Source organism: Larimichthys crocea, chromosome I (assembly GCF_000972845.2).
Source record: "Larimichthys crocea isolate SSNF chromosome I, L_crocea_2.0, whole genome shotgun sequence".
NCBI classification, from domain to species: domain Eukaryota; kingdom Metazoa; phylum Chordata; class Actinopteri; family Sciaenidae; genus Larimichthys; species Larimichthys crocea.
This window is the reverse complement of record NC_040011.1, coordinates 19,211,033-19,236,362: the sequence shown is the minus strand read 5'-3', so window position 1 is coordinate 19,236,362 and position 25,330 is coordinate 19,211,033. Positions and strand designations below refer to the sequence as shown.

General features: G+C 42.7%; 1 protein-coding gene and 1 long non-coding RNA gene across 3 annotated transcripts; one reads left to right on the top strand and one right to left on the bottom strand.

The window, feature by feature from the left end:
- Window positions 1-12,719: 12,719 nt before the first annotated feature.
- On the bottom strand, window positions 12,720-21,898 carry hspa9 (heat shock protein 9). Its single transcript, XM_010734059.3, has 16 exons — window positions 21,560-21,898; window positions 20,773-20,831; window positions 19,619-19,706; window positions 18,850-19,031; window positions 18,543-18,667; window positions 18,376-18,449; window positions 17,310-17,416; window positions 17,050-17,212; window positions 16,876-16,968; window positions 16,108-16,317; window positions 15,685-15,912; window positions 15,374-15,596; window positions 15,170-15,264; window positions 14,976-15,068; window positions 14,748-14,888; window positions 12,720-13,973 (listed from the first exon to the last, which is right to left on the bottom strand). The coding sequence occupies exons 1-16, from the start codon at window positions 21,638-21,640 to the stop codon at window positions 13,893-13,895; spliced, it is 2,043 nt and encodes a 680-aa protein (XP_010732361.2). The 5' UTR covers window positions 21,641-21,898; the 3' UTR covers window positions 12,720-13,892.
- On the top strand, window positions 20,870-24,859 carry LOC113746009 (uncharacterized). Of its 2 annotated transcripts, XR_003462555.1 has the most exons (4): window positions 20,870-21,199; window positions 24,222-24,288; window positions 24,488-24,592; window positions 24,783-24,859. It is a non-coding gene; the product is annotated as an uncharacterized LOC113746009 (long non-coding RNA). The 2 variants fall into 2 exon arrangements; XR_003462556.1 differs by lacking the exon at window positions 24,222-24,288.
- The last annotated feature ends 471 nt before the right edge of the window (window positions 24,860-25,330 follow it).

The window sequence follows — 25,330 nt, the reverse complement described above, 5'->3', positions numbered from 1 at the left end:
AAACTCCATTAAGAAAAATGCATTTTAAAAGTTGTTGCTTGTTGACTTTGATGTCTTGCGTTTTGCAAATTGCCATAATAATAATACTAATACTACTACTACTAATAATAATGTAGATATTTTGGCATATTTGGGTTTCATACAGCTGTACTTGCTAACAGACAGACCTAAATCAACCCCTGAATTAGTTTGACTGAAGGTGTGTGTGAACCAATGCACTGGTAATTTTAATGTTAATATTGTTATATATTAATATTGTTATAGTTTCATATGTTGAACAATTACAAGGATAATATATTTTCTTTGTTAACTCACCTATGACTAACCTTCTTACCTGCTCCAAACCACTTTACTAATATAAAAGAACCCTGTTCCAATGTGCCCTTCAAATATTGATCATAAATATTAGGACAGTATTCCTAAATTATTTTACAATCTAAAACGACTTTTTCTAACGTACGGCTATGGCAGCCACAAAGTGACAGAGACGTGCCCGGTAGGGTTTTGGCATTAATCATTTCTATTGCTGAGCGATCCATCCAGTTATCCATATTTACCTTCCACATCCATATTTACCACCAATAACAAGAAGAAGATATTTTAATGTTTTAAACGTACTGTGCTAGAGTGTGCTTGCTGTGTTATGCCAGTAGTATAATGTGTCAGTTAAGACGTGTCAAACATACCATATGAACACTCATATAGCAGTTATCAGCAGTCATGTCCATACAGTCACTGAGCTGATTAGAATTTACTGAAGTGAAGTTGTGTAGTTGGATATAGAGGCAGAGACGGAGCAGAGGCTCGTTTCTACCTCTGAGGAAGCAATAGCGAGAGTTTGAGACCTCGGTGTGTTTAGAGAGGGATGTGTGCTGCTGGATGGGCACCAGTGGAGCTAATTAAGTGACTGTATCCTGCATAATTTAAAGTGTTTTATGTTAATGAGGCAGAGCGATGACGGACGGCCTCCTGGATACAGTTTCTAGGCAATCAAGACTCAGCACACACACACAGACCATGCTGATGTGAGATTATAAAATAAAGGAATCATGTTTTTTATCAAGCTGCGTGTCTCTTCTGTTCCTCATAATGCCGTAAGTCAAATGTATTCACCTGTCCATCAAAAGTGAGAGATTAGCTGCATCACCTGGGCTTCGTTATGTCTTCTTGCACATTCCCTCTGTCTATCAGTGCTTTGAGTGATCAGAAAAATAAAGCAGATGTATCCAATACATTCCTTCCAAAATCTATAGTCTCTCAGAAAAAGTTCATGAAAGAGAGCTGGAGGTGATGAGAACTTGTTACATAGAGGGGGTACAGGTGAAAAATTAGAACAGTCAAAAAAAAAAGGGGGCGCTGATGAAATATAATTGTCGTCAAACCCATTTCTCGACTGGAATCCCTCCAGTCAGTGTTTGCCCTGGGAGTGTGTCTGCCTTTCAACTATGACAGTTCATTCGCAGGCACAAGTCGCAGGAGAGCCGAGCCGAGCTGTCAATCACACACACACATACACAAATATATAACACTGAGCGCACATCTGTCCCAGGGACATGTTGTAATGATCCCGCCGTGTGAGAGGGTGAGGCATGCAGCAGGTGTGTGTGTGTGAGAGAGAGTGTGTGTGGAAGATGGTTGTGCAAGTTTGTTCAACAAATATCTCCAGTATGTAGCTGATTGATGATCTTTAATTTTTCATTTGATTTGGCTCATTAATCAATGCTCGGTTCAACCTGATACGCCGACAGATTGCTCTGTCTACACTGTGTTCTCTGTGGAAGTTAGATCTCTGGCCACAACTCTAGATGTGGCTGCCCATCACTCCACTATGTCTATATTTGCATGTCTATGAGCTTTTTGTGTGTGTGGTTGTATACATGTGTAACACTTGAGTTCAAAGAGAATTCCTCCAATGAGAGGTCAGTGAAGTTAATCTTCTTCTTCTCATGAAATGGATGAAAATGGGTCTCAGCATCTCATCACTGTGTCTCTGTGCACCAACCACACGCTCCTATGTCTGTTGTCTGTAGCTTCTGTTTGTCCACACTGTAATCCTGCCGCCATCATAGGGATACTCTGTCTACAACAATGACATCAGCAAACCGCTCGCCCACTTGACGCCACACATGCTGTCTGCCATCTGCCCAGTACAGTTCAAACATGGACTTATCCGTGAACACCACTCCAGTCAGTTACTGATCGTACAATCATGTGAAGACTACGACTGACCTAAACAGGCTCCCATGTGAGGTTAATGATGATTCAGGCTGTGTTTTTACAAAAGTTGGATCCGCCTCAGCTTCTCTACACTGGACGCTGGTCGTCTTTGAGCAGACATCCCTGTGGCCCTCACCATCGAGGCCAAAACACACGACCGCCACTCAAATGAATGGAAAAATCTGCATTTTCAACATACATTACTGTCAAATTCTGTCTGAATGCTTCCCTTAGTTCTCAGAAGCTCCTCTGATATCAATCCATGGCACCAGCCCTTTGGACTAATTAGTGCTCAACAGATAAAGCCCCTCATGGACAGCACTCACTGGACCTTATCTAAGGTAGAAAACATATGGTGTGGTAAGGAAAGATTCATCGATTGTATGAGTGAGTGAAAGTACGCAGGTCGATAAAGTTAAAACCTCGAGAGATTAGTAGTGGATGGGGTTTTTATCTAGAAACATCTATTTAAATACACAATTTATCGGCGATAACTGACCCCTTTTTATAATAATTAGGATCATAATAAAACACCTGTGTGCTCCCTCCAGCTCTACTGCGCACTCACTGAATAAGAAACGTCTTCATTGTCGTCATCATAATTGTTATGGAATTTTCTATCCTTAGGCTACACATGGCCACGTGTAGGCCTTGAGGTCCTCGGCAGTATTAATTGTTTGTCTTTGACTGGGTGCCAGTCTATCTCAACACTGTGGTGGCCAGGGTCGAAGAGACTTATTCCTGCCTTCCTAGTCATAATAGATAGCTTGTTGTTGATGTTCCAAGTTGCGTAAACAGACATCTGTGTCTCCAGACTAGAATATGCTGACAATAACACCTCCATGGGTAAAGACATTCTCTTTGACTAATGCTGGGCATGTAGTATTTGTGGTGTTATCTTGGGGTTTAAAGTCGATCCACCAGCTCGAGTTGGGCAGAATGTGAGACCGACTCAGGCACTTCTGATGAACTTTGAGAGTGTCTCTAATTCTCCTTGGCCAAGCGTCAATAAATAACACAGCATAAGACATCAGAGGCAACACTTTCTGAACTCCTGACCTCACCATTGACCTTTGACTTCAGCAATTTCTCCACAACAATAATCATCCATGCAATAGATCATTGATTCTGTAAAATGTTACCTCAGCCCTGAATTAACTCCTCACAGTGATCCACAGTCCACAGAATGTGGATTTAATTTCCACACATGTCATGTTGGGTGTCCACTGAAGCTGCTGACAGAAGTATACACAGTGCTTGCCCTGTGTGGAAAGAGGTTGACAATGTTGGCCTTTGCTTGTACCTAAGAGAGATTTTGTGTAAGAGTCAGAGTGTGTGTGTGCGTGTGTGTGTGTGTGTGTGTGTGTGTGTGTGTGTGTGTTGGTGTTTGGGGACTGCAGCTACTTTGTTTGGCTGACAATACTTTGTTCCAACTCACAGAACAAATACACAGGCACAGTGAGCTGTGTGGTTTATGAATGCATAAAGTCAGGGAAACTTAAGAATGAATGTTTAATAATGACCTCTCTTAAAGTCAGTCACAGTCTGTCTACACACAAGTATTGAATAACTAAAGGTTTGGTCTGTTATATTATCCAAAATTAATCTGAAACCTCTCAGTTCATTTGCTTTTTCGTTATCAACAGGTTCAGACCAAATAGTAATCTCAGTGGCTGTAAAAAGAAGCCAAAAACTGCAGTTCCTCAGATGGCCACTTGAGGCTGGCTACAGAATGAGACAGTCTCCATAAGCCCCCATGTTATGATAGTATAACAATCATATAAAGGCTTAAAGTTTTGCATAATTAAGAGTGTGGACACTTGGATTGACAGGTGGGTCATGACACAAGTGACTCCTCAGCTCCACGTCTTTGCCCATTGTTGGATTAAGCGTGGATTCATACAGGATCAGGGATTGCGGCAACTCGTAGCTCGTCTGGTGGTGGTGGGGTGAGGGGAGCTGAGGTGTGTTGCTGTGGGTGTGTCTATACCTGCTGAATGTAACCGCTGTGAAACAATCAGGAAATAACTTTTTATTATGCTGATTAATAACAGCTTTATCGAGGCCGGCGCTCGCTCACTGTTATTGTTACTCTCTCTCTCTCTCTCTCTCTCTCTCTCTCGCTCTCTAATCATCAGACACAAATCAAATTAAACTTCTTTGTGTCATCATATATTATTCGGACTCATATTTAGAAGATGGTACATGAAATAAACAAAATCAAAACACACACACAGACTTTCTCCTTTTCCTGTACTGGGCTGTTTATTCCCTCTTTGATATCCAACATACCAACAATACGTCTGCACATCTTTGTTTTCTATATACAGGCAGGTGTGAAAAGATAATGACATGGTAATTTAAACACCTTATACATTTTCTTTTTTATCTCCTGCAGTCATTTTGTTCTCAGCGCTTTGCATGAATTACAGGTTTGAATACACCTACAGCAAATAGGTTATTTTATGTGCCACGGTGTAATTCTGTGAGCTGGCTCTTTGTTATCAGGCTGCTCCAAGAAGTCTCTTAGGACTTTGCAGTTAATTCAGAATGCTGCTGCACGTGTTCTGACAGGAACCAAGATCAGAGATCACATCTCTCCCATTTTGGCTTCCTTGCACTGGCCGACCTATTAAATCTAGAATAGAATTTAAAATTCTTCTCCTTACTTACAAAGCTCTTCATGGTCAGGCACCATCGTATCTAAAAGAGCTCATAGTACCTTACTACCCCTCTCTCTCTCTCTCTGTGCTTACTATGGAGGAATTGTTGGTCTCTGTAAATAATATTATAAAGAGTACAGTGTCATGAGATAACTCTTGTTATGATATGGCACTATAAATAAAATTGAATTGAAATGGCATATTGTACGGGAATGTAGAGACTGAGATGAAAAATTATAACAGGTTAGAACAAAAGCAGAAAACAGGAAACAAAGACTTCTAAGGACGTGCTGTTTATCAGCAGAGTTGAAGCTACTAAACATTCTTTGAGACAAGATGCTTATTACAGTCCTGCCCTCCAGAGGCTGGAGCTCTCAGAGCTCACCAGTGCGCCAATATTAAAGTCCCCATGAAGTCAAAATTCATGTTCAAGTGTTTTTATCACATCTATCACATATACTCCATCTGTATCTGACCCAACAATATCAAAGAATCAATTCACGCCTGAACACTTTTCAGGTATTTCAGTTTGTCATTTCCTGATGAACCATAAAAGGTTTTTGATGATGTCATCCTGCACTCAGGGGCATGTACTAATTTTACACCCAATGAAAAGCTTTCTCTCTTATGACGCCGCCGCAGCAGAATGCTTCCTGCATGATGAGGTCTTCCAGCTCTCTCTCTGTGATTTGCGGATGGACAGATAGCTTTAGTTCTCCTTTTCTTCCTGTTTTTCACACGAAACACGTAAATATGCAGAAGCAAATATTACTCTATGTTATATTGCTCTATGTTTCATGGAAACACAAACTGCAGGCCTGCATACAGAAACTGAAGATGTTTCCATTGATTTCTCTGTTACCGTAAAAACTGTGTGCGGAACCTTAAACATGAATTAAGTTGAAGTTTTGAAATTGCAACAGACATGCTGCTGCATTAAATCCTGTCTTATCTACTATCAGTCCTCCTTTTCGGGGCACTTCTTATTTTTCGACAGAGGAGGTTAAATAAAAGTTGAAAAAAAAGTGAAAAGAAAAGTTTCTCTGGTAGCTTCCCAGATTTTCAACACTGCTGAAGCTATTAGTTATCCTAGCTAGCGCCTAAACTTCATCATCATCATTGTAAGATGCATATGCAGCTGTTTCTGTGCTCATATGATGCTATGATATTATGAAACAGCAGCATCCACCTGCAGCACCAAATGAAACATGATGTAGCCTGAATTAAGCCACCATTTAGACAGTTAAACTGTATTATGGTAAGCAGAAAAAAAAACTGTGATTAAGACTAAAGAATCACCTCACACAGCAGCCGATGAAAAATACAATACTTGAGAATAAATGCATTTGGAAGAGTGTGTTGTTGAGGACCAGTGTGAGGGTTTGTTAGCGCTGAATGAAAGCAGGGAGGCATTGAGTCAGCCTGAGTGAGCCACAGATGAGACAGGCAATTTGGATAGTAAGTGATGTGTAGAGTACTCAGACAGCACAGCCACCTTCTCCCACCTGTTTGTCTCCAAACTAATCAGACTTTTGAGTCTCATGGAGGCATTTATGGCACAAAATCATAATAGAAGTTATCTCATAACACTTTCCATACAGAGCAGGTCTAGACTGTACTCTTTATACAGTAATATTATCTACAGAGACTCAACAGTTCCCACCATGAGCAAGCACGTGGTGACAGTGGCGAGGAAAAACTTTCTTTAAGAGGCACAAACATCGAGCAGAACCCGGATCATGGTGGACCACCATTTGCCACAATCGGCATTTTGCCAGTCCCGTGATAAAAAATATGGGGTACAATTACACTAATTGATTTTTGGCTACTTGGCCATAATCTGAATTTGATATCTTAAAACGTTTGGATATTTTAAATTAGGCCTCACTCCTGATGTAGCATTTTCTGATCTTCTGATGAACTTTGAGACTGTCTCTAGTTCTCCTTGGCCAAGCGTCAATAAATTATACAGCATAAGACATCAGAGGCTCCTGAACACTTTCTGAACTCCTGACCTCACCATCGACCTTTGACTTCAGCAATTTCTCACACTCACCAGATGTTGGCTATAAAGCCGCACCGTTGTATAGGCTGCAGGGTTCAAAGCGTGTGAAAAAAGTAGCGGCTTATAGAACGAAAATTACAGTAGTTGTAAGAAAATCTTACAACTTACAAATCTCACTCTGAATGAGCATTAAATCCACCTCCTTCATGAAGGCCTGAGGAGGAATAAATTATATTCTGTACAGTTTAGAATTGTAGTTTCTATTGTAATAAAGATTGGAAAAGTGTTAAAAATAGTTCCACATGTGGTTGAAGTGGAAATGCTTGCCCCCGCCTCCAACTTTCTCTGTTTGCTTAGTCTCCTGTCCGTCTTCATATTTGCCATATTAACCATAGCTTAACCTAACCTTCTCTCAACCCTTGTCTCCCATCAGTCTGTCTGTGCTCTTATCACTGCACAAGAAGATAAAGCAAGCAACATGTTTGAAAGATACACTCACAGACTCCCATCTATGTATTCTTAGATGAACAGATCATCAAAACCAGCAGTAAAACATCACCGCTGTGTTTAACTGCTGGAACGTCGTGTCAGCTGGATCAAATCTGACATATTTGCCCGTCAGACTTAATAAATTATGAAAAGTATTAATAACTTTAATGCGTACAAGGTGTCAATCACAGATGACAGTGGGTTAAAAAAAAGTTTCAGATGTTCACACGTTAGGTACAAAGAGACTTTCAACTGGCAAGATACAGTATGATGAGGGATAAACTCCAGCCTCCTGTGATCAGACCTCAGACAATTTATTGACTCTGAATTTACATCCAGAAAATCCATGCCAGGCTAAATACTCATGTAATGTCTTAAGATGAATGTACTATTGAGCTCTGCGTGCCGATTTGAATTTTAAAATGATTATAATGAGCTGCTTACTGTGATAACAGCTGCTCTTGAGACAGGCTTCTTGTTCAGCGTGATACTTAAGGCAGGGGTCAGGTCATGTCTGACGGACGGCGCTTCAGACTTCTGCTGTGAAATCTCTGTTTCAGGTTTTTTGAGGAGTTACCTCAGCTGCAAGGGACCGAACTGTTTTTACCGTGCCGTTTGATCTGAGAGCTGCGAACCTCTTGTTCATAGATGTTCTCCGCCCTTTTGAAGTGTAGTTCAACGTTTTGGGAGATGTATTTGATTTCTTCCCGACACTTAGATGAAAAGATCAATGCGGCTCTTCAGTCCGTGTTTCACTAGTTTAATGTGCTCGGCTGTGTGTGTGTGTGTGTGTGTGTGTGTTGAGCCCAACCTGACTGAGCCTTTGCTTTAGGTGTGTTATACCACAAATAATCTACTAGATGTTACTGTGTCTTATGTCACTTATGTCTCACTAAACAAAACCACGTCACTAGATTAAAATGTCTAAAGAGGGTTACCCGTGAAGGTCCTTAGGTTCTGGATGAAGGAACCTAAGGACCTTCACGGGTACCGATTCCATAGTGGGGCAACAATCAGCCACCTGCTCTACATGGATTACATCAAGCTGTATGCCAGGAATGAGCGAGAAATAGACTCAGTGATCCACACCACCAGGATCTACAGCGATGACATAGGGATGTCATTCAGATTGGACAAGTATGGTCAGATGGTCTCAAAGAGAGGCAAGATGATCCAGACTGAGGGGATTGACCTACCAGAGGGCAACATAGGTGATATCCAAGACAGCTACAAGTACCTTGGCATCCCACAGGCTAATGGAAACCATGAAGAGGCCACAAGGAAGTCAACCACAGCCAAATACCTCCAGAGAGTAAGGCAGGTCCTGAAAAGTCAGTTGAATGGTAAGAACAAGGTCCAAGCCATCAACATGTACGCACTACCAGTCATCAAATACCCCGCTGGCATCATAAACTGGCCAAAGGAGAAGATAGAAGCCACAGATATCAAGACTAGAAAGCTCCTCACCATGTAGGTGCCAAGTCCAGCACCCTGAGGCTATACACTAAGCGGAAAGAGGGAGGCCGAGGGCCAGTGAGCGTCAAGGCCATGGTCCAGGATGAAACATCAAAAATACAAGAATACATCAGAAAGATGGCCCCGAAGGATGAACTGCTAAGTGAATGTCTCAGGCAGCAGAACCCTGATGAGGGTGCAGAGGAGGAGGAACAGACTGGATGGACAAACCCCTACATGGCATGTACCACCGTTAGATAGAGGAAGTGGCTGATATCAAGAAATCCTACCAGTGGCTGGATAATGCAGGACTGACAGACAGCACAGAGTCACTAATCATGGCAGCACAAGAACAGGCCATAAGCACAAGAGCCATAGAGGCCAGGATCTACCAGAGTAGATCAGACCCAAGATGCAGACTGTGTAAAGAAGTCCACATAGTAGCAGGGTGTAAGATGCTAGCTGGATCAGCATACATGGAGAGGCACAACTAAGTGGCTGGGATAGTACACAGGAACATCTGCAACCAGTATGGAATAGAAGTACCTAAATCCCAATGGGCCATACCACAGAAGGTGGCTGAGAACAACAGGGCCAAGGTTCTGTGGGACTTTAGCTTCCAGACTGACAAACAGGTCCTGGCTAACCAACCGGACATAGTGGTGGTGGACAAAGAGCAGAAGAAGGTAGTGGTGATAGATGTGGTGATCCCAGCTGATGCCAACATCAGGAAGAAGGAACATGAGAAACTTGAGAAGTATCCAGGGTTGAAAGAGCAGCTGGAACGGATGTGGAAAGTCAAGGGTTTGCTTGGTCCCCGTGGTAGTGGGGGCACTTGGGGCAGTAACCCCCAAACTGAGAGAGTGGCTCCAGCAAATCCCAGGAACAACATCTGAAGCCTCAGTCCAGAAGAGTGCAGTCCTAGGAACATCGAAGATACTGCGCAGAACCCTCAAACTCGACTTGTGCCAGTAAAAAATATTAGGTTACAAAGGTTAATAGGAAGTTACTTATATGAAACAGCTTTCCAATGCAGTGACTGAGGCCAAATGGTTTGGTTTACAGAGATGGTGGTTAACAACGTAGCATTGACCGACCGTGTTCCTCCACCAGCTCTTTATTTACTCTCCTCTCTGCGGGTCCTTGTGAGGAGCCTTCATTGTCTGATCGTCAAACAGCATTTACATTTCAAACTAAATCAGTGATTCTCAAACTTTTTATGGCATTCTCCCTTTTTAGAGGCAAAAATAAGCCATCACTGCCTCCACCACACCGTTTCCAGAAATCATGAACAATGCTGGGAGAACCAAAACAGATCCAGGTGGAACTTCAATGAAATAAATGTCAGTATGATAGCTTCAGTAAACTCATGTTTGTGTCTTTTCTATACATAAGCTTTAGTCCTTATTCTTACCCTGGTGTGTTAGTGGTTGAGCTTCTTTGATCAGCCCTTAATAAGATGAAATGAACCACTATCAGGCTGGTAGGAACTAAGCAGTGAGACACAAAAGAATGAGGCTCTCTTCTATGTTTTCTAATTCAAAGCAGGTTTTATCTTTGGATTACAGCGAGTACATCTACAAGCCTTCAGCACCAACAAGCCACATTTCTCCCAGCATCAATTTTAAAACCTCAAAGGTTCCTTTCATATTAGACTGCCCCTAGAGGAAATCGGTATTCCTGATTGGAAATGTCCCCTTACACTTTTACCCACTTGATAGTGCCATCACACAAGGAAACTTTCTGATTTCATATGCTGTCTTCTTCCCATTTGGCTGATCTCACTGAAGTCCTCATCAGTGAAGACTGCTGCTAACTTTGACTTTGGCTAGCAGAGCTTTTATCTTCTTCCTCATGAAGAAATGAAGGACAGGTAGCAGTGTCTGAACCGCCTGTGAGGTCTGACTTGTTTTTGTGCTGTGGGTGTGAGCTCCTGTCTAAGCAGAGAGGACATGTTCAGCAGGACAGGAGGAGATGTGAGGTGAAGGGAAGATGTTGCCTTCCTATCTGCCTCTATGTCGTGCCAGTGGCTAGACGACAACATTTCATACCACATACAAGCATTTGTCACTCAAGAGAACATACATTTTTAGCATTTACAGATGAGGAACGTGCTACTTCCTCTAAGTACAGCAGGAAATATGTGACTTCATAGCAGTCTACAAAGTCAAAGTTCTTTAACGAGGAGCTCAGTACAGGAGCTGAGAACGTCTGTGACTGCAATTATTTTTTTATTGCCGTAATCACAAACAACAAAGTTTATTTTCTCGTGATAGCAGGTGATCTTATCTCGTTATCTCGAGTTAACAAAAAGCTGTTTTGTCGTGATAACAAGATCATTTATTCCGAGAAAAACGTCTTCTTGTTGCCTGTGAAGTTGACGTCGGGATAGTCTTCAGCTTAAATGATGAGGACTGATCTGATGTCATGTATTCAAACCACCTGGAACACAAAGACATTTCTTATTCAGCATTACAAAATGATTGTAAGCACATCAGTTCCCAACTTCTGGAATTCAGCTGACTGTAGGCTTAATGAAATGACTAACACTGTGCACACTGTCCCATTCTCTGTGGTTCTATCTTTAAATCATTAAACCCAGACAATAAAGTTACTACAGAGCACAGTGTGTTGTATACTTCAGTAAAATACAAGATTTTTTTCATCTTCAACTTTCACTAGTTTTGTTTGTTGCTGTAAAACAGCTACATAGACACAGAAGAAGTTATTATTCCAGCTTGTTTTATCATTGTAACTAGTACACAATCACACTACAAACTATCATGTAGCTCTCATATACTGTCGGTCACCTTACTTACATCAGAGGCATGACATCACTTCCTTTCCCACGGCTGAGTGTGCATACAGAAATGTTACTTGTCCCTGCCTTTAAACATAGACAGAGCTTATGACTTTATATACTGTACAACCACTGTTATCATGTGATTCAGATCACTTGATGATACCTGAACAAGTTCCATTTACTGAGGAGGCCGTGAGCATCAGCAGCAGCATCATTAGTAATAGTTGCTACATTTGTGTATGCACATGGCAATCGCATGCGATACATGCTCACTGTGATCGGAGGCCACAGAATGATTCATTTCCATCTAACTAAACGTGACTTGCTGAATTGATCATGTCTCTGCCAATTAAAGACGTTGACACTCATATACTGCCGGTCACCTTACTGTCGGTCACCACTGCATTACACCACAACACAAGAGAAGAACTGAACACGATTCATATACAGATGCACTGAGGAAGCCTGAGCAGTTAAAGAAATTCAAAATGAAGATGGAACATGAAGCACTGCTTCCCTCTGCTGGATGTGTATTTGATCAATTCAAGACGAGCACAGGAGGGAAAAGCACAGACATCAGGACATTTTCATACAGTCTATAAAACTAAAGAATGTGTCAGCCTCAGTGATGAACGCACTCACTTATAAATGTTGTAGAATAACGACTACAATTATGTCTACAAAAAATCCCCTCCCTCAGGCAATGAGTCAGCCATTGAGCAGTCCTGTTAACCATGTTCACCTTCCTGTTTAGTGTGACAGCATGCTACCATTTGCTAATAAGCTTAGGGCCACCCTGAGCATACCCCTGCACCCCTAGCAGAGAGATAGAGATGAATTCATCTGACTCAGAGTTTTAAAGTTAGTCATGTCATTTTCTGGGAATACTGCTCATTTCTACCTGATTTCAACACCTCATTTTATAAACCTGTCGATACTTTTAATCATTCAGATTTGGCTGGGTGGTTAATAACACTTTCTTTGGTCTGACTCAGAACTCACATTTATTCTGACTTTACACAGACTTTAAAACCAAACACACTACTGAGCATACTGATTATATTAAATATTATAACAGCACACAGTGTCACATTTGATATTTTTATTAGAAAAGACAACAGTTATCATGAGCCTCAGTTTTCATTCCAGAAATATAATCACACACCAAAAACAGAACATGAGTTCAGCCCTCTGCCTCCGGCCCACCTCTTTGCTCCCTGATCACTACGAGGCAGGCACGCAGCAACAATCACATTACAGAGCAGTTTATGGCAGCAACTAAACTTCCTTCTGGAGGGGAATGGCTGGTTTGTTGCATCCCAAATCCTGTTGTTGAAACAACTAAACTAAGGCCTCATCCTCTACTGTGCAGTTTGATGTCCACTTTCACACAGCACGGTTGAACTACAGTCAGTTCTGTTTAACATGAACACTCCAGAGGAGGCTGTAACGAATTCAGACTCTCACACATCAAGGCCTTCTGTCCCTCTACTTTAAATGATCCACTGAACTGAAGCTTGACCTCATCCTCACACACACACACAGACATTTATATAGATTCCGGCATTAATCACTATGAAGGAAAATGATGTCCTGTGTCCTGAACAAGCCGTTTAAATGTCAGGACGTGAGAGGAGTTCCTCTCAGTGATAAATTGTTTTCACAACTGAAATGAAATAAAGAAAAAAATCACCTCAGGACTACAGTTCTGTTTGAGTTTAGAAGTCTTTAGAGTGGACTCGAGACAACTGAGAGGTGCCAAGTTTCTGACAAAGTGTCAAATATACTTCACTATTTTTTCTATGGCAACTTCCCACCTCCGAGTTGTTGAGCGCACTATTAAAACAAGATAGCTAGAATTGTTGGAGAGCACTGTACAATATTATGTAACGTAGACGGAGGAGGGCTGTCCAAACTGTGCACAAGCTTCTGAACTCGACATACAAACAGAAAGTGATGGAGCCACAAACAAGCAAAAACTACCTCAGAATGTAAATGTAAAATCAACAGCTCTGTAAAAATAAACATACATGACAATGTTTGTGACAATTAAATTACAGATATGGGAGGACGTGGAGGAGCATACACATTTATCTTGCCACTATTTTACTGCCAAAACACAGTAGAATAATATATTACGGTGAGAATGACTAAGATTCAGCTTGTCACTCCAGACTGACACCCTCCCCCGACCCAGTCCGCCCCGAGCCTGACAGTCCTGTGTTGTCATGGAAACCACGTGACGCCCAAGTGCAAAGGTCTACTGCTGGCCTTCTTTCTTCTCTCCTTCTGATGAGCCCGAGCTGCTGCTGCTGCTGCTGCTGTCCCGCTCTGCTGCCATCTGCAGGACGGAGGAAACACTTTATTTCACATGTCTGCGTGTCTTTAAATTCAATTCTAGTTATTTATTGAAATTCTTCTGGACTTTTGTTTGAAAGAACTATAGTTTGGTGCTCATTGTACAGACTAAAATACATTTGCAATTAATTCACAACGAATCGTGTGTAACCCTGACATGAGTCAGATCACAGCAGGTCTGAGCTCAACGTTCAACATCTAAAGTTGACAGACAAGCAGATAAATATTAAAGCTGAAACGATTCCAGAAAAACAGAAGACTTGTTCAATTGTCAAGTAATTTTTCAAATATCCTCTGAAGTAAAGGAAACAGGAAATAAGACCCTTCAAAATAAAACACTGGCTAACAGTATTGCAGATAGTTTTTGTAAAATTTCAACGTTTCTTTGATTTTAATGTTTCCTTACATTGCCAACAATGTTACTACTACTACTACTACTACTACTACTACTACTACTACGTTTGTCTGTTACATCATTAGGACATACCACAGGCAGGGACAAGACTCCGCCACGAGCTGACAGTTCTAAAACTGTCACATTCTGAATTAGGACTGATTATATCACAGGTGTTGTGATGGCGATACAAGTCACAGTTTTAGCGGGAATCTTTCATTTTTTCACTGAATTCTTAATTTCAAGAAAAATAAACACAAAGTGACGAGAGGCCATGTTGTGACACAGCTGTGATTTGCGTATTGCAACCTTCGATAACTTTTAGATGAACTGTTGAGCTCTCATGTGAATCTGTGTTCTTACCTTCTTGTAGGCCATTTCGAAGAGTTTGAGTGACGACTGCTGCAGGGTGGTGGCCGCCTGTTTGATGTTCTCTCCTGTTTCTGAGTCCTTGTTGGCCAGAAGTTCCCTGACCTTGGCGATCTCCTCCTTCAGCTTGGTGCACTGTGAGTGGGCCGAAACACGAACATTTGAGTGAGACACAGAAGACTGTAGTTACATGTTGGCAGGATTTAAAGATTTAGGTCTTACCTCATCAGCAGGAAGCTGGTCCTTGAACTCCTCCATCTTGGATTCTGTGTCGTGGACGATGCCCTCGGCCGTGTTGACGGCCTCCACGCGGTCCTGTGCACAATAACAGGGTGATCAGAGGAGGACACGCCGCGGCTATGACGTGCACACAGACCAAATACATCAGCGGACAGTACATACTAAATATAATTTACCTTCCTCCTCCTGTCCTCCTCTGCGTACTTCTCAGCATTCTTGATCATGTTCTCAATGTCATCTTTACTGAGGCCTCCTGATGACTGGATCACGACTGAGGAGAGAGACCACAGACACTCATCAAGCAGATGTGTGACTAGTGACAGAGTCAAAAAGCAGCGACATGAGGAGCAAAACCTTGTCAATGTATTGATGACACTCACTCTGCTGCTCGCGCCCTGTGCCCTTGTCCTTGGCGGAAACGTGGACGATGCCGTTGGCGTCGATGTCGAAGGTAACCTCGATCTGAGGAACACCTCGGGGAGCGGGGGGGATTCCTACCAGGGTGAACTGACCCAGGACCTTGTTGTCTGCTGCCATCTCTCTCTCTCCCTGACACACCTTGATCTCCACCTGAGTCTGCCCATCAGCTGCTGTGGAGAAGACCTGGAGGGGAGCAGATAAGAGGTTTACACCTGCCAATGGAGTTTAAAGACATCATGAGGACGTCAACCTGCACTGTCGGTTCAAGCACCTGACTCTTCTTGGTGGGGATCGTGGTGTTCCTGTTGATGAGTTTGGTGAAGACTCCGCCCAGGGTCTCAATACCCAGAGACAGCGGTGTCACGTCCAGCAGCAGCACGTCGGTGACGTCACCGGCCAAAACTCCACCCTGGATAGCTGCTCCTATTGCAACCGCCTCATCAGGGTTCACAGACTTGCTGGGAGCACGGCCGAACAGGTCCTGGACTGTCTGCTGGACCTGCAGAGACAAACACTGACTGTTACACATGTGTAGAGATAGACTGCAAGGACCACAAATGCCACATTTGAACAATAGTCACTGTTTCCATTCTCTACATGACACAACTAAAATGTGTCATGACTGAAAACCCTGCACGTCTCATTGTAGGCGTGCTGTTGGTCACGTGTCAGTAGGCTAGGGGTCATACTGTACCTTGGGCATACGAGACATGCCTCCAACCAGCAGCACCTCTCCGATGTCTCCCTTGGACACCTCGGCGTCCTGCATGGCCTTCTGGCAGGGGGCCACGGTGCGGCGGATCAGGTCGGCCACGATGCCTTCAAACTGAGAGCGAGTCAGCTTCATGTTGAGATGTTTGGGGCCGGAGGCATCCATGGTCAGGTAGGGAAGGTTGATGTCAGTCTGGAACAGAGAACAAGATGTGAGGACGGTGCTTCAATCACCAGGAAGAAAATGTCTGACACCGTCACCGATGACAACCATAAATCTTTATTAATTACTGCTAATCATCAAATACTAGCACTGCTATAGGAGTGCTCTGCTGTCAGTGCTAAGCGGAAGTCATTCAAACTGAGAGCTCTAATTAATGTAATCATTGTCAGGAAAACTCGTCTCAGATATGATGCAGCAGAACTGAGCAATAGTACACTGTTTCTATGGAAACCAGCTAATCTCAAATGATTCCAGTGCAATCTTTTCATTAGATCCATGATGATGGTGAATACATGAATAATTAAACACAGAACCATCGTCAGTGGCTTTAATGTCTGCTGCTGAGTACTGAATTTAACTTTGGGAGGAAACTAATCAATCCCTCGTTCATTCCATGAGTACGTGCAGAAAACATCAGCCTCAACATCCTCAAGAAGACCTGAGTGAGGCGTGTACGACTGCGTTCTTAAAACAGAACCTGTGGTGCAGCACTGTTGTATCTGAACTGTTTACAGGTGTTCTGTGTACCTGCAGTGAAGAGGACAGCTCACACTTGGCCTTCTCAGCAGCTTCCCGGACTCTCTGAAGTGCCATGTTGTCTTTGGTCAGATCCACTCCGGACTGAAACAGACAAAACATGATGCATGAAACCCGGAAAAGTGTGAACTACACGCGAGGAGGCGCTTTGAAAGACTCAGCTACCTCTCTCTTGAACTCTTTGACGATGTGTTTGAGGAGATGCTGGTCGAAGTCCTCTCCTCCCAGGAAGGTGTCACCATTGGTGGACTTCACCTCAAAGACTCCCTTCTGGATCTCCAGGACTGAGATATCAAAAGTACCTCCACCCAGATCGTACACAGCGATGCTGGAAACACGGTTAGAGTAAAATATTACTTTGAGTGTCTGATCCATGTTTCAGTAAGAACTGGTACTGACTGCAGCAGTGCTGGTTCTCTACTCACATCTTATCCTGGGTTTTGTCCAGGCCGTAGGCCAGAGCAGCAGCTGTTGGCTCATTGATGACACGCAGGACGTTCAGACCGGCGATCTGACCAGCGTCTTTGGTAGCCTGGAAGTCACAGAAACACAGAAACCATCAGGGAGTGTGACGTGCCGCCCCTCCTGCAGCCTGCCCACTCTATTGACACTACCTACATTAAGTCTCTTCTAACTAGTGCCAGGGTCACACAAAGTAAATGTTTTATTAGACTACAAAATGTTTCAAATAAATGACAAGATTTCAAACTGTTGGTTTGTACGACTCCACAGCAGATTTAAGATTAACACTAATCCTAAATCTAAACTGCCACAAAGCTCTGAAGAAAAACACCCAGCAGACTGCTTGGAGAAACATTAGTGAGAGGCTCGGCTCTGGGTTTTTTTTTTTTTTTTTATTTTTGGGGGTAAACGTGGATTTGTCTTCACTCTGCTTCACAGTGTGTGGCTCTCTATGGGCACAGAGACTTAATTCCAACTATGACTTCGACTTTACTACAAACTAAAGTTATCACAAAGCTGTGAACGATCCAAACTTCATTCATAAAACAAGTTTTTAAAAGTTGTTGATTTGTAGTCTCACACACAGACCGGATGATCTGAATCATGATGGATTTATTGCAGTACTTTTTGATCAGTACATTGGAAAATGTTTATTTCCGGCTCGTGTCCTGTAGTAAACCAGATTAAGGATGAACATTCACTTGCGTTAATCCGTGCGCAAACACTAATGATGAGTAAAGTCCAACAGGGTGAAAATTCACTTTGCTTTCTGTGTGAATAGAGAATAATGTACTGTTTCTGTAGGAGAGATGTTACCAGAGGGAGGTTTAAACAATCTTTGAATAGACAAAGGACGAGTTGTGGGAGAGAAAAATCATCTTCATCTTTTTAAGTTGGTGGTGAAGGGCTGAGTTCAGAGCTGTTCTGTCTGAAACATGACACTTTTTCTCATTGTTTTAGTGCCGGTGTGAATACTTCAGAATTATTAAGTGTGTGTGTGTGTGTGTGTGTGTGTGTGTGTGTGTGCACCTGTCTCTGAGAGTCGTTGAAGTAGGCTGGTACAGTGACCACAGCGTTCTTCACTTTGGTTCCCAGGTAGCTCTCTGTAACACAAACACCAAATTGTCACATACAAATGACAGAAACGCCTGAAAGAAAAACAAGTGACATGAATTATTCAGTGCATGTGGAGATACCTGCAGTCTCCTTCATCTTCATCAGGACGAAGGCTCCAGCCTGGCTGGGGGAATACATTTTCCCATGAGCCTCCACCCAGGCATCACCGTTGGATGCACGTACAATCTTGAAGGGGACGTTCTTCCTGTTAATGATACAAATTGAAGTCTGCTCCATCAGTGGTTCTGTCAAACGTTTATTCAATGTTTTGGTTCGTTCTAATAAATTCTAATCCCAGAAAGTGTTTTATCTGATGAACATTATCATCAACACATTACTCCTGACAGTAACACACAGTGTTTCAAACGAGGCCAAAGATGCACTCACAGGTCCTTCTGGACCTCGGGGTCGTCGTAGCGACGTCCGATCAGCCTCTTGGTGGCGTACAGTGTGTTCTGAGGGTTGGTGACGGACTGGCGTTTAGCAGGCATGCCCACCAGACGCTCACCGTCAGCTGTAAAGGCGATGACTGACGGAGTCGTCCTGGCTCCCTCTGCGTTCTCCAACACCTGAGAGCCAAACACAACTCCTTTAGTCAGAGTGAAGGCGTCACCGTTCATCCACCTGGAGTGGAGTCACTCAGATATCAGAGGAGAACAAGAAGAACTGACTGCAGAGTCTGACTGTCAGCTTCCATGTTTGGAAGGCAAAACACAGAGAGCTCTGCTTTAGACAGAAGCTGCTGCACGCTGTTCTTCTCACTACTGAATAGAAGTCCAGTATTTATTCATACATCAGGGAGCAATCTGTGTCTAAGTCTCAAGAAATCAGTAAGGGGGGAAAAAAAAAAACTACACACATTTCCAAAGTAACCAATAGTTGTTTGCATATATTTCATGCAGAGACAGTGACTGTCAAAATATGTTGTATTAAAACAAGGCACAGGCTGATAGGCCTGTGAGACAGTCTAATTCAAACTATCACATCCCTGTCAAGTGTTCAGTGACAGCTGACCCATCACAGCGAGAAGGGTGTGAATGTTGACCGTCTGTTTCAGGCTCAGCAGCAAAGGTGGAGGTGATGGGGGTTTCACATGCTATCTGACAAGCCCCTGGTGGAGTATACCAGCCCCGTATAAATGTCTGTTCATCCTCACCTTGGCCTGTTTCCCCTCCATGACTGCGACACACGAGTTGGTGGTTCCCAGGTCGATGCCGATGACTGCACCTTTGACAGCTTCTGACCTGCAACACACACACACTCAGTTATATAACGTTCTGTTAGCCAACAGAAATGTTTTCTTCGTTATAGTTTTAAACTTTAAAAGAAAAAAAAAAATGTACTTCTTAGGCACTAGTATTTGAGGACCTGTGTGAGAAGTAAAAATTACAGATGTACATTGGAACTTAAACACAGTTTATGCTCACGTTTTTAACCTGCGAGCTGCAGGTTCACACAGCTTTTAAAGAGTAACGTCTTACCAAGTATTTCCAGACTCTGGAACCCTTATCACATTATTGTTAGTATGAATGCAGATACAAAAGAGAGTGTAGAGTATTCAGGGTACAGTCACTTTGTTTCATCTAGCAGCTGTTCATATGGACGCCGACTCTGAGTTTTAATATCAAACAAATAACAAACAAATACACTACTCACAAAAAGTTCAGGATATTTGACTTTCGGGTGAAATTGATGGAAAATGTAAAAAGTTCATGCTACACTGATATTATATGATGAATGTAGGACATTTAATTAGAAGCATGCAGTGGTCATTTCATCGTCTCAAACTATTTATTGAACAACAGTGGTGTGTACACCACAACAAAAAATGTGTCTCAGTGACTTGTCATGTGACCTTGACCATGGCTCACAGCTCGACTAGACGTCTCATGCTGTGGACAAGTGGACTTATTCCAACCTGCTGATGACTCTCTGTGACACTCAGCTCAGTGCTAACTTCCTGTTTGAAGCCCCACACTGACCAGGTACTGCTGATGGATTGTGAGGTGTCGTCTCATGATGTCAGGATGTGAACAGATGATGAAGAGGACTGTTTCAAGACTACTAATATTTTAGGTGCACTGTGAAATTTCACCTGAGAGACGGATATCCTGAACTGTTTGTGACGATGGGACGTTTCAGCTGTTCATGAGTGACAGATATAGATATATGATATATGCTGAAACCTTCTTTAGACGACTAGAAGAAGCATATTCTGAACTCTGTGCTCAGTTAACTGACTTTAGAGTCTTTGTACAAGTTCCGTAATAGTTACTATTTTGCAATTGTACTCTTGTAGTTGATACTCACGCATAGTCTCTCCTGGACAGAGCTCTGAGAGCATCTGATTGGAAGCCACCCCAGCACGCCTGTGAACACACCACAAGACAGTTACACAACTGTTAGCAGATGTTGGAGCACAGCGGCAACCAGCACAATATGAATATAATATGAAGAGTGACTGGTGTTCTGCATCAAAGTCAGAAAAAGTTTGTTAGACATGACATCACAACAGAGTTAAGAAGACACACACACTTCTACAAAGCTCGTGTGTGAACACGTAACTCCACGTCAGGAAGCAGAAACACAAACACAGTGTGAACATGTGGAGGACACGTCACTGAAGGTCACTGATCCACCGAGTGTGAAGCAGAGGACACACGGACACAGCAGCCGAGAGAACGACACGCCGACACCGCGCTCGTTAGGACGTGACGTCAGTTTCAGCAGGTGACAGGTAAGACGTGACGTAAAATGTAATAAGGCTGTTAGCTTAGCCTCGGCTAGCGCCCCAGCACTGTCAGTGCTAACTCATTGATTTAAAGTGAACAGACAGCAGCGACGCTGTTTCCCGTAACACCGCTTCACGTTAGAGCCAGTCACAGCCCGGCTGACAGCCCGGCTAACAGCCCGGCTGACAGCCCGGCTAACAGCCCGGCTAACAGCCCGGCTAACAGCCCGGCTAACAGCCCGGCTAACAGGCCGCCTAACAGCCCGGCTAACAGGCCGCTAACCCTCTAGTTAGCACGCTAAGCTGGCCGGCTGCTTGTCGTAATTTAATTAAGGACGCCCTTTAATTAGGGAATCAAGGACTCACCTTTTTGATCAAAGAGGACACGTTCCCCGTGCAGGTCCCCGTCGGGAGAGTCCTTGAGACGGTCCTGGCGACGCTCAGCATTTTGGGCTAACGGGCTAAATAAACGTGAGAAAACGTGTCGACGCTGACAGCGCGAGGCAAAGACAGGCTCAGAGGCGGGAAACTCTCCGGGGGTCGTCACGCTTGCACTCGGGGTTCAGGGGTGCAGCTGGAGCTCGGGTCCGGGTCGGAGCGGCTGTCTGCGGGCTGGATCAGAACAAACTGCGGAGCTGCTTCTGGAAGCGTCCGACACATGTTGCACCATGCACCGCTCAAGGACCCCTGAAGCGGCGACATATTCACCGCCTGAACGGCTTTTAACAGTTAAACAAAATATATAGAACCGTTTATGAGGTTAAGACATTTATTTTATCAATAAAATGAAACAAATACGATATTAAATATTTTTGGTGTCGCTATAAACACATATCTGCTTGTTTTTTGCGTTTTTGTGATCATGAAGTGAACAGGGCGGACGCGCGCAGTGGGCATGTGAAGGTCATGATGTAACGACGGGGACGCGCTGCTTTCACGTGTGTTACGTCAGTGATGCTGAGTGAACACACCTGTTTCAATGATACACTGTTCATCCAGTGTTCATGTGTGTGCACATGAAGGTAACACATTAGATACATTTATAGAAGAGGTGGGAGCAGCCCTCCACCATTCTAACCGACTACTTTAGGTGTAGTAACGATGACCTCACAACACGGAGTGGACTGATGCAAAGCAAACACATGTTATGAAATATTAAAAAGTGTCCAAGGAGGAGAGGTGATGAGACGTTATTGTCTGTTTCTTCTCGAATCTGTGACATCTGCGTTATGTATCAGAGGCCATCATCAGTGCTGGTGGAGAAGGAGGCTCCGCCTGAAACACTTATACTTTCTTCATCCAGCATTTAGCAGCACTCAAAGAATCATTTGGTCTCTAAAATGTCACATAATAGAGATAGACGTCCATCACAATGTCAAGGTGAAACTTAAAGAAATTCAACGTCCTGTCACACGTGAGAAAGAAAACAGCAAATCATCACAGTGGAAAAGCTGAAACTAGAGGAGGTTTGGCAATAAGACAACACATTTATCATCAAAATCATTTCTGATTAACTGTCTGTCAAACAACCAATCAATTGTCCAACTATTTCATTTCTTCTATCACACCTTTCTAGGTTGGAGGCACCACCCGTGAGTAAAGTTAATCCATCGTCTCCTGATGACTTTACTCACTGGTGGTGAGTGAAGCCAATCCAGGAGACATTTCAGCAGTAACAGCACAGGATTCAGATTTAGATGATTCTCTGAAAAAAGCATGTGAGCTTCATGGTGTCCACTGGGTGACAGCAGTGAATGATTCTAGAAGTCCAAATGTTTAACAGCACCAACTATCTATCTATATAACAGATCTGACGTAACTCACAGACTAAATTAATTCATTAGTATGTCCAATCCTATGTGGCTGTGCACCTCTCTGGCTTTATGTGCAACCAGGACAGAGAAAGCATCAAAAACACACTTTCAAAATGTATTTAAAAAATGATTATCTGTTTGTGTATGCTTTATTAACCAGTGTTGTGTTATCAGTCTGTTCGTGGGTTTAATGAAAGAATAAGTAATACAGAAAATTCAGGGTAATTTAATAGACTGCCAACAGACCATTGTGTGTGCATTTCGGCTAACATTTGTAAGTACAAGGATTTATTATTTTTGATCTTGATTTTATTTGACATGCTAAATCTATCCCTCAGTTACTGTCACAGTATTGCTACACTAACATGTCCTAGTCACACTGTACCATGATTGTTTCCCTTTTTTGTAAGTTGCTTTGGATAAAAGCGTCTGCTAAATGACTGGAGGAGAACATGCAAACATTTGCAACTGCTATTTGTCATGTGTCATAACTGATTCTTTGGCCGACTTAATAACTCCCGATAATGTTCATCATTCATCATCAGTTGTACCCCACTGTGAGGTCTATGTACAATGCAGCTCTTGCCCAGACCTTGTACCTTGAACTTGTGTGTGTGTGTGTGTGTGTGTGTGTGTGTGTGTGTGTACAATTGCACAATTGAAATATCCAGAATTTCCAGCTGCCTGAAAGCAAGTATTGTGTAATTGTGTTGTGTTGTGTTGTGTTGTGTTGTGTAAGTGCCTGTGAATAAATACCTGATGAAATTCAAAAAAAGAAAAAAAGATTACATTTTCTTGGGCTGAAAAAGGTTGAAGACCCCTGCTTATGGGTCATGAGGTTGTCATGCTTTGTTTTAAGTGGCTGTTGGAGGATTGGAGGAGAGTAATTATGCACACATTACATTGGTGCATTTTAAAACAAAATGGTGGTAGTATTGTGATGGCTCTCCCTGTGTTTTATAGACAGATTTGTATAAAAGTATATTCCATACATACTCACTTAAAGGTGTTAGACCCAATTTCTGTTTAGACCCAGATTCCCATTTTGAATCTGATGTAATGTTTACATATAATAATAATAAATAATATATTCCAATATATTGGAAGTGTGGATAATAATAATAAAAAAAAATGGCCCTAACCCTTTCTTTTATTTTGGCTGTAGACAGTTTTTTGTTTGCTGCTGAAACACTAAAGTTTAGTTCTTATTTTAGGGAAGGTAGATGCCACAATTTGCTCCCAATATGACCTTCATCGATGACATAATCATAGATGTCCACTGTAAGTTGTCTCATTGAAAGATATGCACTAGTTATAACACCAATGACATGTAATAGGAATTAGGGTCTCACTTTGAACCTGTGTAAGACAGTTAACAGAGTTTGTTACAGCACAGTTTCAGGAACATTTTGATCGACACATCTGCACACAGTGTGTCATGAATTTTGTCCTCATCATGAATCTTTGTTGTTTTGTGCAGTGAAAATTGCAGCTACCAACCACAGATTCCTGCACAGCTGCTCAGACTGTCTGCTTATGTACACCTACACCAACGAGAACAACTACACAGCATTGTACCTATTCGGTAGGTATGAGGATTAAAAGAGCAGTCAGGTACATCACAGACTGCAAGACTTTCAAATTTAGTTACGCTGCCACCTACTGGCATTTGGGCAGACATTTTGACAGCTTTTACTTGGCTTCAGGGTGAAAAGAGCTACAGTAAAAGCTTCTCTGTCAAACTGAATAAGAATGACTGCTACTGATCTCTGCAGGCAGGAATACCACTCTAGAAGCCTCTGATCTGGAGACACTCAGGAAACAAGCTACATGTCTCCAGTTTCCACTGCCAGCAAAGTTGAGGTGAGAATTTCCCCAACTTGACCTGTGATAGGCAGCTCATTTAGACTGTTTAAATATTAGGACTATGAGGCTGACAGTGGGGGTAACTTTCTTGGAATATTGTTTGAGCTCTACAAGCCAGAATGATGAGAGTTCTTCCTGTTCTGCCAACATTGTAGGAGGCAGTATATACACCCAGTTAACAACTTACAGTGGAGTGCATGGGGTTCCGTCTTCTACATTAAAGAAGTAATTGGGTGCACTTCAAAATACTGAACTTTTCCTTTAACGTGCAGAAGCAAAATGATGTTGTGAAGGTGTAGCAGGTTAGCCGTGATCATCCGTTTAGGGCACTGAAGAAGAGTATTTGAATCGTTTTGAGGCTTTTGGGGTTCGGAGTAAGTTGTTGCCCAAAGTGAAGGAGTTTAAGTATCTCTGGGTCTCATTCATTCATCACGCATACATTCATGAGTGATGGGAA